A 16,118-nucleotide genomic window follows, 5' to 3' on the forward strand; every position below is an offset into this window, starting at 1 on the left:
ATCAGACATTGGTAGTAATATGTCACTGTTATCATGACAAATCTGGTATTTCTTCTAAACCTGAACAAGTGATAGTATTTTCCTCTGAATCTTCCTTCTTCTAGTCTCCCTTATAAGGCACTGTATGTCTGTATAGTTTTCCTGCGAGCAGTATTTCTTATTTTAATGGTGAGCCAAAAAGGTTCAGTGTGTAGTAAGCAAAGTTAAAATTAACTTGTTTCTAGGGTTGGTATATACTAAGCAAGAATAAATAACTTGTAAATAAATCTAGATAGCATTGTGATTTTTTTTTCAGAAGGTGATAAGGTTTCACAGTAGAGCTGTGATTGGCTGATAGATACATAAAAAGTCTGTGTGTATGCATGTATATGTACGTATATATATTAAGTGAAAAAGAAGGCAAAAAGCTGCTCCTTTTGGAAAAGGTGGGAAATAATCCCCAGTTATGCACCAGTTTGAGATAATAACAAATGTAATAATTCTACAAAAAGCCCAGATGGTGTCCTGAAGTCTCTGGATTTTTATTTTTATTTTTATTTTTTTTGAAAGAAAGACTGGATATTTTGCAGGTGACAAGTTGCTACAAAAGATTTACGTATCTCAGGATGCATGTTTTCCAAATAACTAAAAATTAAGTTATTTTTAAATGTGAAATGAGGCAGGGCCAACTTGGGTTGTACAGACACTGGTTTTAACGTATTAACTCAGAAGGGCCCAGGGCATTAGAACTGATACATTCATAACAAAGAGCGTCAATGCCAGGCACAACTAAAATTTGCTAGCAGATTCCAAAGGAGGCAAAGAGTATTTTTATTTTCCACATCGGCGGAGGTGTTTGCTTTCCTTCTGGCTGGAGTTGAGGTGCCACAACAACGGGTAGCAAATGTAGCATTTTCTTCTTCATCTGTTCCCTGCTTAATACAGATAGGTGACTTACACTTCCAGAGACAGTAAATTTAAGTACAGCATCACACATAAAATATTTCTGCCTGTCAATTACACACAATGATGTGTTTGGCAGTTAAACTGCTAAGCAGCATTGTGTGAAGATACTCAGTGTGATTTACTATCCAGTCTTGGACTAATTCTCTGATTTGGGAAGTTGGAAGCACAGATGAGTTGTCCTCCATTTGTTAATTCATCTGTTACATTGTTTTATTGTATATTTGTGTATAAGAATTCTGAGATAAAGAATTGTCTAATAATTCATTCAAAATGTTGAGGTATCTTTAATGCTGGTTCCAAGATTTATACTGAGCAAATGGTAAATACTGGTATACAGTGCATTTATTTATCAACATTTTTGCGATCAAAATTTGCTGAACAACTTTTCCAATTAGCGTGGTTCCATTTTACAGTACTTATTAAACAAAAATAAATTACTGTGAGAGCAGTCCTGCATCCCCTCTTAAATGCACTTTTGGCATATCCTATCGCTCTGGCAAGCACTGTCACCAGATAAACAGCTGCACAGAAAGAAAGGATTTCTGCAAACTAGGAGGCACTCACAGATTATTCAGATATCATCTTGCACTGGCCTTCGGACGGCCTGTTACTTCCAGCCCTAAAAATAAACAACTATTAATCACCTAATGGCAACATGAGTTGACCAGCACTTATGGCTGCCTGGACCTCAATCTAACTCTACTCAAAAGCTTTTCTCATGTTTTCTGTCACCCAGCATAAGAGGTAGTTTGCAGCCAAGCATTCCTTTGAGAGGACTGCTCTGAGTTTAACAAAACGTTTCAAATAACCTCAGTAACTCCTCTCAACCTAAAGCTTAAAAGATGTAGAGTCAAACAATAGCAGCCTCACATCAGCAGTCTCTGTAGAGGGAACTAATAGGGATAAGGTTTTCACAGAGAAACAGTAACAAGCAAGTACCTCAGAAAGCACCATTTCTTGCCTGGGTTTACTCAGAAAGTGATGCTTACAATGACAATATATGGAACATCTTTTTCTTCACACCCTTTCAAAGGATAGCAATAATTTTGCAATGTTGAAACTGGTATATATAAGTAGCACCACTTAACTAGAAGTTAAGCATGTTGTAGCATAGCATGTTGTAGGATGGAAAGGTATTGCTGCTTGAGTAAAACAAGAGGGAACAGTTAGTTGGTATAGAATATCAGACTCTCACCATCAGAAGGGAATTTATCAAATTTCTGAAGAAAATGTAAAAAACTTTTTTCCTATTGTGCATTTCAGACTGAGATTTTTTTTTGGTTGAGATTCTTTTGCTTACTCCTTTGCCCATCATCCAGGGTGCCGTAAGCAATACAAGATTCTTATATTCCAGGGAAATTTGGACCTATCTATCTCCAAATTACCAGTAAGGTAGCTGGAATATTCTCTATTATCTCTAACTTCTTTCTAGATAGATACTGGAACTAACTTCTCAGACAGCTAAAATGCATTGTTTTCCAAAATGCACGCCCAAGTGATCTCCATTAATGCTAGAGACAACTGTGACCATAATTTCCATCAAACAGTCAAGCACTACAAGGATTAACAATTTCTTTCCAAAGCACTGATACGAATATCATGGTAATTTTCACTACAACAGCCTAATCCTGCAACACAGGCATAAGGAGTACCTTACAGTCTCTCTTTACATCACAAAACCTTACTGACTGGTGTGCATCTAACCCATTTCAAAGATGCTGAGACTAAAAAAGATGTTCTACCTTAAGTACACACAGCCACTTAGAGAGATGAGCATCTCAAAGACTAATAAACAACAAAGTATTATGTTTCAACGAAGTTAGGACATAAACCAACAAAAATTGAAAAATTCAGAGTTCAGTCAAGGCTTAATGAAGAGCTGCCTTAAGCTCTTCACTTAGAAAGCCTTGATCCTTGTAAATCAGTGTAACCTTAATGTTATTTAATCATAGCTTTTTAAAGTTAATTTCCATGAGAACTATATTTAAAAAAACCCTAAGTTGTCATTGAGGATTATAAAAATCCTTTATTTGCCTGGAGAACAGTACTCAGATCTGAATGAATAAGTGTAAGTGGATAATGTGTTTCGACAGGTTGTTTATTAAAAATGTATTATGTAGCTAAAAGTTATATTGTATTTATAATATTTTAATGACAGTGCCTTGCACAGTTTTTGGTGCATTCTATTAATACGCATTTAAAAGTTGTGCTATGCAAAATTCTAAAATATTTTAAATGGTCTCTTATCTCCGTATAAATATCACTCGATTTGTTTTATTTCTCCAAATGCCAAGAGCAATTAAATCATATTATAAGCCCGATGAAATGCTGCTCTTTGATTGATGCTTTAACAGCCTCACTGAAGAGAGAAAAAGACTCTAGTGTAAACCAGAGTAAGCTGGTATAAAAAAAGCTCATTAAAATTTAATTGTATCCAAGAGAGGTGTGACTACAGAGACAGAGTCCTGATACTAGTTTCTGTCTACCTTTTTTCACCTGACAACTCCACCATTCCACATCAACTGAGTATCACATCAATACCTGGCATTCAAGGAAATGCTTACCTTTCTCAGCCCACAAAAAATTTCCATTTTTGAGTCAAAACCTACTTGGGAGTTGAGGTCTCACAGAATATTAACAGACTTAAAATTTTTTCTTGTCTTCAGTAAAAATAAGATTTCACCCAACCACTGTCGTAACATCAAATCTTAAAGCAGATTAGGTTTTACTTGCTTAATTTTACCTGAAGCAGCATAAACTGGATGCCTGGATCCCTGAGAAATAACACGCTGCTGACTTCTCTGTGTGGGACTTGATACATTGCTTGCTAGGGCCACGTACAAGTTCCCTATTATTTTTGAAAGTATGTGATGGGAACTTGCTAAACTTTTTCTTGAGATATGTTCACCAGCTAAATATGTTTTTGTACAGCTACTGCTACAGGTAGACAATATCAAGTAGCTTAAGGGAGTTTGGGAACAAAAATGTTGTTGCCTTCTGAGGTTACAAGTTAAGGACCAGATTTTTTAAGCAAAAAATATCTTTCAGTTATTTGATTTTACTAAGCATTGGAATTTTTTTCTTTGTTTCGACCGGATGTGGTGAAGTCAGAAGTAAGTATCTGTGTGATACCTTGAAGGCATGTTTTATTTAAGTCATAGTGTGCCACTGGTTCACAAACAAAAGTGAAATGTGGAGGATTTAAAAAGTGAAAGGAGTAATAAAAAAAGTTATCTTTAAATTGCATTCAGAGTTTTTAAGGATGCACTTCTTTTATGCACAAGTACCTTAAATTGATTTAAGCCTCTATATAAATGAACAATAGTAGAAATAGCTTGTTACAAATTAATCTGAACTAGGCTTGCTGTAGCTGTTAAAATGGAAAATTTCTTGCTAATCAAAGTCAGTTTCTGAGCAGTGGCTATTAAACATTTGCCAAGATATATAATACTGTGTCATCAGCAGTAGTAAACTGGTCTAGACATAAGGAAGTTGGCTGACTGATGCCAATTGACCTTACTTGAAAATGTGGTCTGCAGTTGTTGCTTACCAGCCTCACTCTGCCAATAGCCAGTTCCCTCCACTGACATATATAAGACTTCTACAAGTACCCAAAATAAAGCTTGACCCCTTAAAAAGTAAGCGATATTGTAGATTTTTATGTTTATAACTATGGGGTTTATTAGTACTAGTAGTAAAACCACTTTACTCACAACTGTGATTCTCAAGAACTGTATTAAATTGATTTAGAATGTAATAATTTATTTCCAAATCATTGTAATTTCCATAGTGCAAGTTAGAATGCCCTAATCTGCTTGATATTTTAAAAATAAAATAAAGTAACAAAGTCAGATTTCCAGCTGGCACTGACAGTGATTTGACATTAACAAGTGAGAGACCAGAATACAGTCCTTCAAAGGTACATTCAGATGTGACTGTCATAATTAAAATCACCAGCCAGGTAGACTGCTATGCTTTCATTTAACAAGTACTTTGCTGAGTTTGTTAAAATATTTGCTTAGATGCATGTATATTAGAAATAATAATTCACATGCCAGCATTTCATTAGGAGAGTCTCTTGGAATTAGAATTATTTACATTGTTCTGAGATGCATATAACCCATTTATAACAAATAGAGTAAGAATAAATAAAGCGAACATTTATTTAAAAACAACTGCAAGATGTTTTACGTTTCTGCTCAGTATCGAGCAGTGTGTTGAAAATGCATTTTTCATAAAACCACATGCAAGGCTTTTTGATGGTGAAAAAATCAACTCCCAACAGCCACATGTCTAGGCAAAGCCTTAGAAGCTAGTAGACCCCACACAGACATTCCAGAAGAAAAGACATTACTAGAAAGTAGTTTCTCTTAAAGTGAAGTAGAATATGCGTGAGCCTACTAGGCCGCTTCAATAAATAAATAAAAGTCATTTTTTCTTTTCTAGTTTCAAAACTGGTTCAACTGGAGGGCAAGTTAAAGCCAGATTCACTTTTTACTTTTTTTTTTTTTTTACTTAGTTTACTTAGTTTTTTTTGTTTTGTTTTGTTTTTCTTATATGAAGATATGATTTATTATTATTTATTTATTTATTTTAAGAACAACAACCGTTTGGCTCTTTGTGCTCCAAACACACTTAGGTGTGTTAGGAGCACATTCAGGTTAGCTGACTTTTACCTTCCTGGCTGTTCATCATCTCTCTGTGAAACTCCTTTCCAGGAACAAAGGACAGCATCCCAGGTTTATCGATGTGCAAATCTATACTCCTTTAGCTATGGGTCTCTCAAAATCAGTGTAATTAAACCAGTACAAAAGATTCTCTGAACACTCCTGAATTAGTGCAAGGCTAACTTATTTAGAGTAACATGATCAGACGTAAGTTCTAGCTAAAGTACTGAGCATGTAACTATATTCAAGCTATATTTTACTATCTCCAGCATCTAACTTAAATCCTTCAGTTTATTCTTCGAGAGACACTGTCTGCTGCCCTGAGACTAAGTTTAATCTTTTGTATCAAGCCTAAATTAGGCTGCAGTTCCTTGGTAGCCTAAACTAATCCATGAGCCTTTGTGATTTGTCTTTCTTCTTGCTATGCCATGGGGTCATAAGTCTGTCTGTCTCCCTTTTGGCACTTCTGGCACTCTGACCCTGCAATGAAGTGCTGCTAGAGTGCCTTGGTTGCCTTGTACTCACGACTTCTCATGTCAAAACTAGACAATGACTGAAACAGGATTTTTGTAATGCTACCTACAATAATTGATTTTTAAGTAAAGTAATGCAACTAGTGTAGACAAGTGTTACTTGCTCTGTTTATTATATTCCAAAGGAAGACAGCATTTGTATTTATTGTTTGTTTCTATTTTTACTGCGCAAAACATAGAATTAAAACCTTAATTAACTTGATCTCACTTCAGCTAAAAGAAAAGGCCATGTAGTTCAAAAAGCAATAGTTTCCCTGGAATAGGTAGAACTACAGGTTTTTATAACCTGTGCCTCTAAGTTTTTCATGATAAGAACTAAAGACTTTGGAAAGGGGGGGGGGGGGGAGTTAAACATCTAGTTAGGGGGTTTACAATTTGTCTGAGCAAGAGCAAAATCCACAGCCAGTTACATACATTATAAGCTTGCTTTTTCATTTTAAACTTAAACCTCCTTCAAACAGCATGTCTTCCTCATGAAATGAGACAACCTGGCCTGTATCGCATACAGTATCACTACAGCGTTAGAATCATTTGGTATGCTCAAAGGCTTTTTTCTCCTCGTTGCTACTAAATGAATCCCCTTTCCATAGCAAAACAAAGTAAGCATTCCGTCATTTTAGTTTATTCTCCTGTAAACCAAAGTCACCAGTTTTTTACATGTTAAGACTAATGCAGAAATATTATTTTCATCTTTACAGTTTTCAGCACTGAAATTTGTTCATCGTGATGGCATATAGGCACTTTGGAAGGAGTCAAATTGAAAAGGGTAGTTCTTACTTATAGGTTACACTTCCCTACCTCATCCTCTTACACAAAAAGGTTGAGTGTCTTTTCAAATTAAGGCAGCAGTAATTAACCAGTGGCATTGTTTGTGATTTGCCAACTCTGGGCGTTAATGAGAGAGAAATTAGCACTTAGCAGCAGGAGTTCCTGATCCTCAGTGGCAAATACTTAATGTGCCAACAAGTTAATTTCGGTCTTAAGTACTCCACTTAAGTGTTTTTAAACAAAAGTATGGCATGTTTTTTATGTGATCGTACATATGCTCCTTGTGATATAAAGGTATAATAGAAGGAACGATACAATACAGTGAAGAAGTGCTACAGGCAGCACAGGGCAAATACTAACACAGTGAAAAGCAGGACTGATCTATGCGTTCATGCTAAAGATGTAGTTGTTCCTGCAATTAGCAGCATGCAGTGTGCCTGAATATATAATTTATCATCAAATTTGGCATTTCTGAACTTTTTTTTAAGCAAACGATATTCCTAAAAGTCTGATTTTATGAGTAGTGATGATAAGACAGAAAGACATAACCTTTTTAAGGAGTCTTAAAATGTTAATTTTATTAGAGATTGTAAGTTCAAATATGTAACAAATAACCTAAGCACGGTGCTCCATGCATTTTATGGTGGCTAAGGGATTCAGGCTGCCTCATGGAGCAAAATGAGCCCCTTAAAACTAGGGCTGAGCAGCTGCTCATTAGCATCAAGTTTTTTACCAGGTAAACACACTACTGAGCAAGTACTCATGTATGTTTCATTGATTCTGCCCTGCATGAAATAGTGCAATAGAAACATAAGGATCTGTAACGTGGAGATTACTGCTTTTAAAATAACATTGGTTAATACATAAGTACATCCCCCCTAGCTCCTTGTTGCTGTACTGTCCACATGAACCTCAAGAAGTGGGAATGGAGACAGGTCCTTAGAGGCAGTTGTTGGCCGGCCAGAGAAAACTTAGGAGCCATTTTTTAGTCTGTGCTTGCTTCCATACTAAACATGTTGGAATATGCTAGTTAGTGCATCTGGATGTGTCACCATTTTAACCTTTCTACTTTCAAATGGTATCTTTCAGTTTCAAAAATCCCATTTGCCAAGGCGGCCTCAGCTATGCGGAGGGGTAATTTACTCAGCCACTAAATTGCAGCCTCTTCTAAGTTGGAGAGCAGTAGCCATAAACCAAAATGTTACAACACTATGCAGCAGTTTTGGGTAAAAGACTACCATATCTAATTGAAACGGCAGGAGGAAGCCACAGGGGTTTCTTCTTCCTTTGATGCCTGTTCTATTACATGAGCACATCAAATAGAGTTTTCCCTCCATTGTTGGAAAGAAACCACCCTAATGAAGCCAGTCTGGCACTGTCCACAGTTTTGAGTGCTTGCATTGTCTGTCGAGTAGACATTTAGGTTACTGTGCATCCCCCCAGTGCATTTTTATTATAATTAAACATTAACAAAAACTGGCTACCATATTGGTTGAGTACTCAGCACAGCTCTGCATATAAACCATTACATGACATTCTATTGAACTTTTTCTTGTACAGACGGTATCTAACAGCTCATCCTGCACTGTTGTTTTTGGCAAGTTCACTACAGCATATAATAAATCAAGGAAAGAAAAAGCTTTTTGGCCTAATGTTGTACAGACTGCTGTAATGCTAGACTACAGAAAGCAGTTCTGTTTTTAGACATCCTTTTACTAACCCAACATTCATAATTTATGATTTCACTGTAAAATTCCTGCAACACTACACCAAAAGTAATGCTGCCCTTTAATTAAGTGCTCTCAGTAGGAAAAACGTGAAACTGATGTGCAAAACATATCGCAGTACACAGTGATTGATAGTGATTACTTCTTTATGAACCCAGCCTGAAGGTCTGAACTTCCTGATGGGTAAAATAGTCCACAGGGCTACTTCCTGAGATTGCCTAGTGGGGATCAGTCAGAGCTAGTAATATCTGAGGAATTCCTCAGGCACATTTCAGAGACGTTACAGCAGAAACTTTCTGTTTCTTTACAAGTTCTGCTTTACACTAATAATTACCTGAACAGCAATACATCATAGAAGTTATATTTCAAGGATTCATTGCTGATTGTTGTGGTACTGCAATTTCCATGAACTGGGACTTGCATCAACTTCTTTATTTCTAATGCCTACATGTCCAACTCTGAAAAAGCTGAGTGCATGGCGAGAGAAACTTCTGTATGTGTCAAAGTTACTAAATGTTATTTAAGACACTGGTCTGTTTTTACTGCTATGGGCAGGCTATTCAAAGAAAGAAAAAAAAAAGACTAATGTAGGTTGTTTGAGTCTCTAACTAGGATTTTTATTAATGGAATGTGGCATTAATGATATATATCAATTCCACGCTGATTAAAATTTGCAAATTAAATGGAAGTCAAATACGATCTCAAATTTGGTAGTGAAATTAACAGAAGATTTACTTGTGTTGGAATTGCAGAGGTGGGAAATTACACTCCACCTAGCACAACCACATAAATTCATTTTCCTTTTTGCTTGATAGATTTGGCCCTGGATTAGTGATCTACTGGTATGGATTTATTGAAGAGCTGGACTGCCATCGTGAACGTGGTATCCTGCTAAAAGACTGCTTTCCTACTGACATTGTGACTCTGCGACACAGCATGGCTCAACGCTGATGGTGGGAGGAAGAGGTAAATCCGGAAGCAATTTTACTTTCCTGCAGTGTAAACTAATAGCAGCATCTGCCCTGAACTTCAGCTGAACTCCTGCTGCCCGTGCTTATGCTACTGCCTCTTTACACAAACATATCAAGAGTTTCTGTTTTGCTTCAGACCTCTGTTGTGATCAGCCAAAAAAGACAGACACAACCCACTCATTATCAGCATTTCTGTCTCTGTCAAACAGAGAGTTCCTAGATACTCATAATCTTTCTTCCTTCCGGATGGCTTCTTCAAGCATTCTAAACAAAGAAAACAGTGCAGAGGACGAAAGGTACAACTTTTAGATCTCATTCCTGTTTCAGAGTCACCTTTAAAAATAAGGGACTTCATGGTTTCACTCACAAGTTTATTCAGTGTTAGTGATCTGGCTGGAACACCTACACCAGGGTGGAAAACTGGTAAAGGCTGTTATTCAGGGGCTTAAAACAATACAGTGCATAGCTCATAAAGCCCAACTGTTGGGACAGGATCATGTAACTTCTGGCTCTTACAGTAAAAAGCCAGATTTTGAGGGAATAATTAGTGTGTGTTTCCTTGCTGTCTTATTGCTTTAAAAAAATGAATCCCAAGCTAACTATTAAAAAAATAACTAGAGCTAAGGGATTCTTAGGGAGTGGAAGTGAAAAGCAAGGATTCATTTTATGCATATGAGCCTGTGAACTCTGCGGTACATATTCATGTTTTTTTTATAAAAAGTTTAATGATGCCAAAATAACTTGTGTTTTGTCTTCCCTTTTCTCTCTCCCTGCCCAAGAATCCATACTTAGGAGTTGTTCTCTTAAGTAATGAATCTGTCTTAACCCCTGCAGATACTGTAACATGCAATTTTCTGGTATATTGAAGTCTAGAAGAACAATATGCAGGGGCTCTCCATGTGGGTTACTTTTGAAGAAGATTATCTTGCTGGTGTTCAAGAAGTGGAGTAGAAAAAAAATAAAACAGTGCTTCTTATGGGACAGATAAAGTATGCAAGTGGGCTAAAGTTTCCCGAGTACTCATGTATTCTTGTAAGATAATTATTTTTCTCAACCACCATGACTGGAAGTACACTGAAGTGGCCGTTAGCCCCCTTGAAATTTTGAGGGGTTCAATCTCATCTTCTTTCTATACTCAGCACCACTCAGGGAGCAATATTCGGACTCAGTTTTGCTCTCTGAGTTAGAGATCTCTTAATAAATAGTGTCAAGTCCAGCAGCTGTTTTCATTACTCCTTTCTTTGCTAACAGACATTCAAGAAAGGACAAAATATTTTCAAAAGTCAGCAAGAGTTTGTCTGTATGTTCGCCACGTCCAGATTTCAAGAGCAGTTCAGCAGAGGTACAGATTCCATTGTAGAATTAGAGGTATATTAACAGTACCCTTAAAGCACAAGTTAATGACCTCTTCCCTAAGGAAAAAGTCTTTAAAACATTACTGTGCATATTCATCATCTTTCAGTTGGTGATACTTTGTGCATCTGTATGATTTCAGAAATCACAAGCACACTTTCTGCAGTCTCACCTTCGGTTTAAAGAAAGGATTTTTTTTTTTTTCATATGAATGCGTAGTATTTTTATTTTGAATATTTAGTTCTCGCTTTAACACTTTCTAGTAAGCTTTAAACAGAAGTTTATCATTTTGACAAATCTTTCATTATCAGGAAAAAAATATCTTTAGTCTTTCAAGTGCTCTTTTCCTTGCTGAGAGACAAGCTAGTTTAGCCCCTCTACAGTGAGCAATTGGCATGGTGAGATTATTTGCTTGGTTTTGAATGTGTTCTAGTGAAAAGATTTATTAAAAAAAAAAAAAATCAAACACCTGCAACTCATTTATGTTCAATTATTTAAGGTACTGTACTTAGCTTATTTTAACTGACCAGCTTTATGGATCTGCACATAAAGATGCACAGAAACAATCTGTGAAGTGTACCTGCTTGATGCTACACAGAAGCTGCAGTTAGGGTGTTGCTGCCCCTAGGACTTTTAACTGTAGATTAGGTTAGTGGCATGTGTAAAATCAAGAAGTAATGGTTGTCTAAGTGAAATAGGTTTTAAGGGCAAACTGAATTTGTTTTAGCTAGTGCATATGCTTTCTGTTGTATGAAATCATTTAAATCAGCTTTTACATGATGCACTAATGCTGTTTTTTCTTTTTGAATAAATTAAATTTATCTGCACAGATGTTGAAAATTCTGCTCAACCTCCATCAAAGCTTTGCTTTATTTGTTTTTACATTAAACAAATTTATGTGGGGATACACAGATAAATCAGGTTAGGCTTGTATTTGTTTATTTATTCCTCTACCTAATGCTGTGACATAACAGGTTGGAAAGCAATACAGCTGTCTTTAATCAAAGTTTTGACCTCATCTTTATGTATATTGCCCCCTTTAAGAATCTTGGTATTAGAATGAAGTTGAAATAAGCCACAAAAATGTACATACTGTGCTAATTTAATTAAGTGTAATCAAGCAAGCTTTGCCACCACAAAAATTATGCTGTGTCAGTACTTTAAATGCTGAAAACAGAACATCATAAAAATTAAAACTACATTGTTATTCCAACTTGTATCTTGCCTCCTTTGTGTATTTTCTGTTTATCAGATGTAAACATTAACTTACGTATTAAAGAGGAGAGACTGTTTGCTTGTGTTTTTTTTTGTTGTTTGTTTTGTTTTTTTAAGCAATGCTGTAGCCATTAAACCCTAACATTAAAGCCATATCCAGTTTTATGGAGTAATCTGTAGAGTGTGCTAATGAATTATGCCAAGCCAGAAAGCAGAAGTGTGCATAAAACTGAATGATGTTCTTACTGGCATATATAGACTTGCCAAGCATCTGCTCTTAGAAACACCATAATAAGGCCTGTTAGAAGCTTTAGAAATTGGTGCAATTGTGTTGAACATGGAAGTAAAACTTCGTTGTGTAAGAGTAACAACAATTGTTGCAGGGCACACTCTAGTGTACAACAGTCCAAACTAAGAAAACATTTTTAGCATTCCTGTATTCTGGGAGCTCATTGTTAGCATGAATTGAACAATCTTTCTCTAAAGCCAGCTCAGAGCTGAACAAAACGTCTGATCTAAAGATGAAAAAAAAAAAAGGACCAAGTGTCTTCCTGTGCTTACCTCACTATTTTTTATAATTATAATAGTATAGATAGTTCATAAATACTTTTTATCCTATTTTGTTGTACTTGCTTATTCAAAAATCTCATTCTTTTCTGGTATTTGCTTTCAGATTTCTCCACCACCTTCTGGGTTCTCTTTACCATCCAAGCTACTAGAGAGGACTATTCACAGCCCTTTCCATTTGCCTTTACTTCCTGCCCTTTTGATTTTCCATCTTGTTGAACTATTTCTCATTTATTTACTCAGTATCATTTACCCTTGTTCCCCCTTTGAAAAAAATCTGTCCTATGTTTTCTACTGCCTACTTCTATTTCTGCTAGTGTATCTGAGGAGTGCTGTTTCCAGTTCCAAGTGTGTTAGGGCTGACCCACCATCTCAAGTAATTTTGCTTTTACTCTTAGGTGGTGGATTTTGATACTGCCCTCACATTTCCTTGTATATCCCCGTGGTGTAACACAGACACATGTGAATGTTCTGCATTCTCTTGGTCTGAAATATCATTTCAGGTCATTTCCACAGGCTGGGAATGTTGACAGAGCAGCGCTCTAATGCAGCTTAATTGTTCCTATCTAGCACAGAGTTGTACAAAGGACAGTAGGTAGTGCCTCTGTACTAGGACATGCAGGGCCTATGTTAGGAATTTGACTGTTAAGACTGGCTTTCTGCAAGCACCTGCCAAGCTTTAGCAGTGCTTCTCTGAGAAGGTCTATGGAAGTCAAATGTTTGGCTTCCCTCCTGTGACAAAATTTCCTTAGCTCCAAAGGGAAAAGATGGCTAGCTCCCCATTTTTGAACCACAGTTCATCTGGCAAAAGCTCATACATCCTATAGGTTGTTCCTGTTTACATCTCTGCAAGGGTCAACAAAAAAAGTGCACAGAACTGAACTCTATTCTTCCTTTTACTCAAGCTGAAGTGGTCTCATTACTTACATAGCTTCTAAAGGATCTTCTCAGTTAGATGGTGAATAGTGAGTGAGGATCAGTTGTAAGAAACATGCTTTTGTTATTTGGGCAATGAGGTTATAACTATGTTAAGACCAATGCTGCTCAAGTATTAATTTACTGTTATGGAATAAAATAGCAGGCTGCCTACAAAACCCCAATTCTAAGTCACAAAGGGCTATTTGTTGTGGATTTGCAGGTTATTTAGAAATAACCATTTTATTACTTTGACAAAAGAAGAAACCTCAAGGGCTTGCTCTTTACAGTTGTGTGATAGGAACTTCGAGTGTGCCTGTTGAAAAATGAGCTAACTAACAATGGGAGCTTGGCAGCAACTTCACCATTTATAGAGAAACCGTCTATCTAGGACGATCTGTATAAAATAGACTTCGCTTAGGTTAGGGAAAGGTCACAAGTTACACAAAGTTTGGATAGTCTAAATGCGTTACTCAAAACTAACTCTCCTGTGTATAGTAAATATTATTTGAACCTGTATTATTAAGAACATGCCAGGATTCAAAAGATTAAATAAGGAAGATGTAATTATGAGCTAAATAATAAACAGAACAGTTTTAGTCCCCCTTGTGTTTTTCACTTTCCTGCTATTGTTTCATATGTGGCTGTTATACAAAGAGCAGCTTAGGTCAGCTACTATAAATTACGTTTCTCGTACAATAGTAATCTACTAAAATTATTTCAAAGCTGGATCAAAGAGCTTCAAAAGACTTTGTGAAAACTCTTCCACATAATAAAGAGACTTCATTTTGATGTCCTATTTTTATAAAGATTTTTCTTGATTTAGATTCCATCTTACAGTACTCAGCTAGCTGTGCTAATATTATGTTATTGGAACACACAAGATCTACATAATTCATTTGCAGCCTAAAATAAATGCAAAATTGTAATATTGAATAACCTCTTGTTAAATGCATTACCTGGTTTTTCAGGGTACATTTTCTAAGCTGACTTACGTGAAGACTTATTATTAAAGAAAAAACAGGAAGATTTCATGTGAAATTTTATCTGACTTTCTTCCCTCTACAAACATAAAAATCATGTTTACAATGATAAGAATTTTTCACAATAGTGGCAGTAGTTCTGTTTAGCGGCTTTTAGCTGACATCATGTCCTCTAAGACATTAGTCTCCCCTGGACTTCCTCCCCTCACTCCTGGCTTTCACCTAACCTGAACAACTACATGTCATCTGCACAGATCCACAGATGTGGCATCGCGATGTCAAAACAAAATGAAATGTCAATGCAAGTGTATGGAGGCAAAGTAACAATATTGAAACCATGTCAGTGCACATCTACAGAGACCATGTTACTCTGTCACTGTGATTTTAGGAAGATCACTTTGAGATGTCAAAATGAAATGAAACTAAGTCAATTAGGTAATAACAATTGTGGTTCAGGGATTAATTGAGGGCCTAAGGTGAAGCCAGTGACCATTAACCCCAGCTAGTTATTAATTCTCAGAGAAATATCCTTGGCTAAGGTTATTCTCATTATGAGACGGAGTTTCTCCCCTATATTGTGTAAATACTTTTTGCTGTAGCCTCAACCAGCAATAGCACAAAGGGCACTGAGGCATGTTAGTGATAAGTTTTCCTAGAAAGTGAATCCACCTAATACCTGGCAGAAACTTTTTTTTTAAACATGAGTAATGACACAATGATTTAACTTGATGTCCAGTCTATGGACAGTCTGTCTATGAACAGATGGATTTACAGTAATGTTTACTTCTAAGAACTTTCCTAACAATAGGAACACAGAGAAGTATTAGTACAGAACAATACATTCATGCAGCAACCACTGTTTGCATGGCATAAGCATTCATCAAAAAGCAGACGTGTAAAACAATCAAACAATTACAGAACTGTTCCAAACAATAATGTTATTAAATAATTATTTTTAGAAGTATTTTTAAAATTTAACAAGTAGCAAGTCAAGATCACAAACTTCATGCAAATTCAGGCTTCTAAAGTATACAGCTGTAGCATGAAGACATAAATGCATGATGTATTATGGTTGTAGAAAGGAGATGTTACATATCAATGAGATTCATACCTGGATCAATGCTTCCTAAGTACAACATGCTGTACAAACACATGTGAAGTCTCCCTAGGCTCTTGTCTTAAGGAGAGAAGACAAAGTAATATAATTGTTTTATTTTTATATATTTATAAATATGTATTGATTTCTTTATAAATATACTACTATGTATACTACTATATATTACTGTATGTAATTATTATTGCTACTAATAAAAATAAGCTACCCTCTTTCAAAAGTCTCATTTTATTTGTTTGCTTTTTTATAGGTGTTTTGGTAGAGGTCTAGAGTAAAGGGCAACAACAGTACACTTATCCGTATCTTATAGAATGGTATGCCACGTTTAAGTGTTGAGGAGAGTACAGAGACATTTCTGCA

At 36.1% G+C, this 16,118-nt stretch overlaps 1 protein-coding gene across 6 annotated transcripts in view; it reads left to right on the plus strand.

Moving 5' to 3' along the window:
- CDIN1 (CDAN1 interacting nuclease 1) overlaps window positions 1-15,867 on the plus strand; it is a 128,815-nt gene extending 112,948 nt beyond the window's left edge. For 3 of the 6 annotated variants that reach the window (XM_084287508.1, XM_084287512.1, XM_084287514.1), the window contains one exon: window positions 9,456-12,224. In XM_084287508.1, the coding sequence (XP_084143634.1) occupies window positions 9,456-9,591 (136 nt within the window). In that variant the 3' untranslated portion in view covers window positions 9,592-12,224. Of the gene's footprint in view, window positions 1-9,455; window positions 12,225-12,852 lie in introns of those variants that run through there. The other 3 variants (XM_084287510.1, XM_084287509.1, XM_084287511.1) reach the window with 3 other exon arrangements.
- Window positions 15,868-16,118: the final 251 nt, after the last annotated feature.

The sequence above is a fragment of the Netta rufina genome (assembly GCF_964035555.1).
Source record: "Netta rufina genome assembly, chromosome: 5".
NCBI lineage: Eukaryota > Metazoa > Chordata > Aves > Anseriformes > Anatidae > Netta > Netta rufina.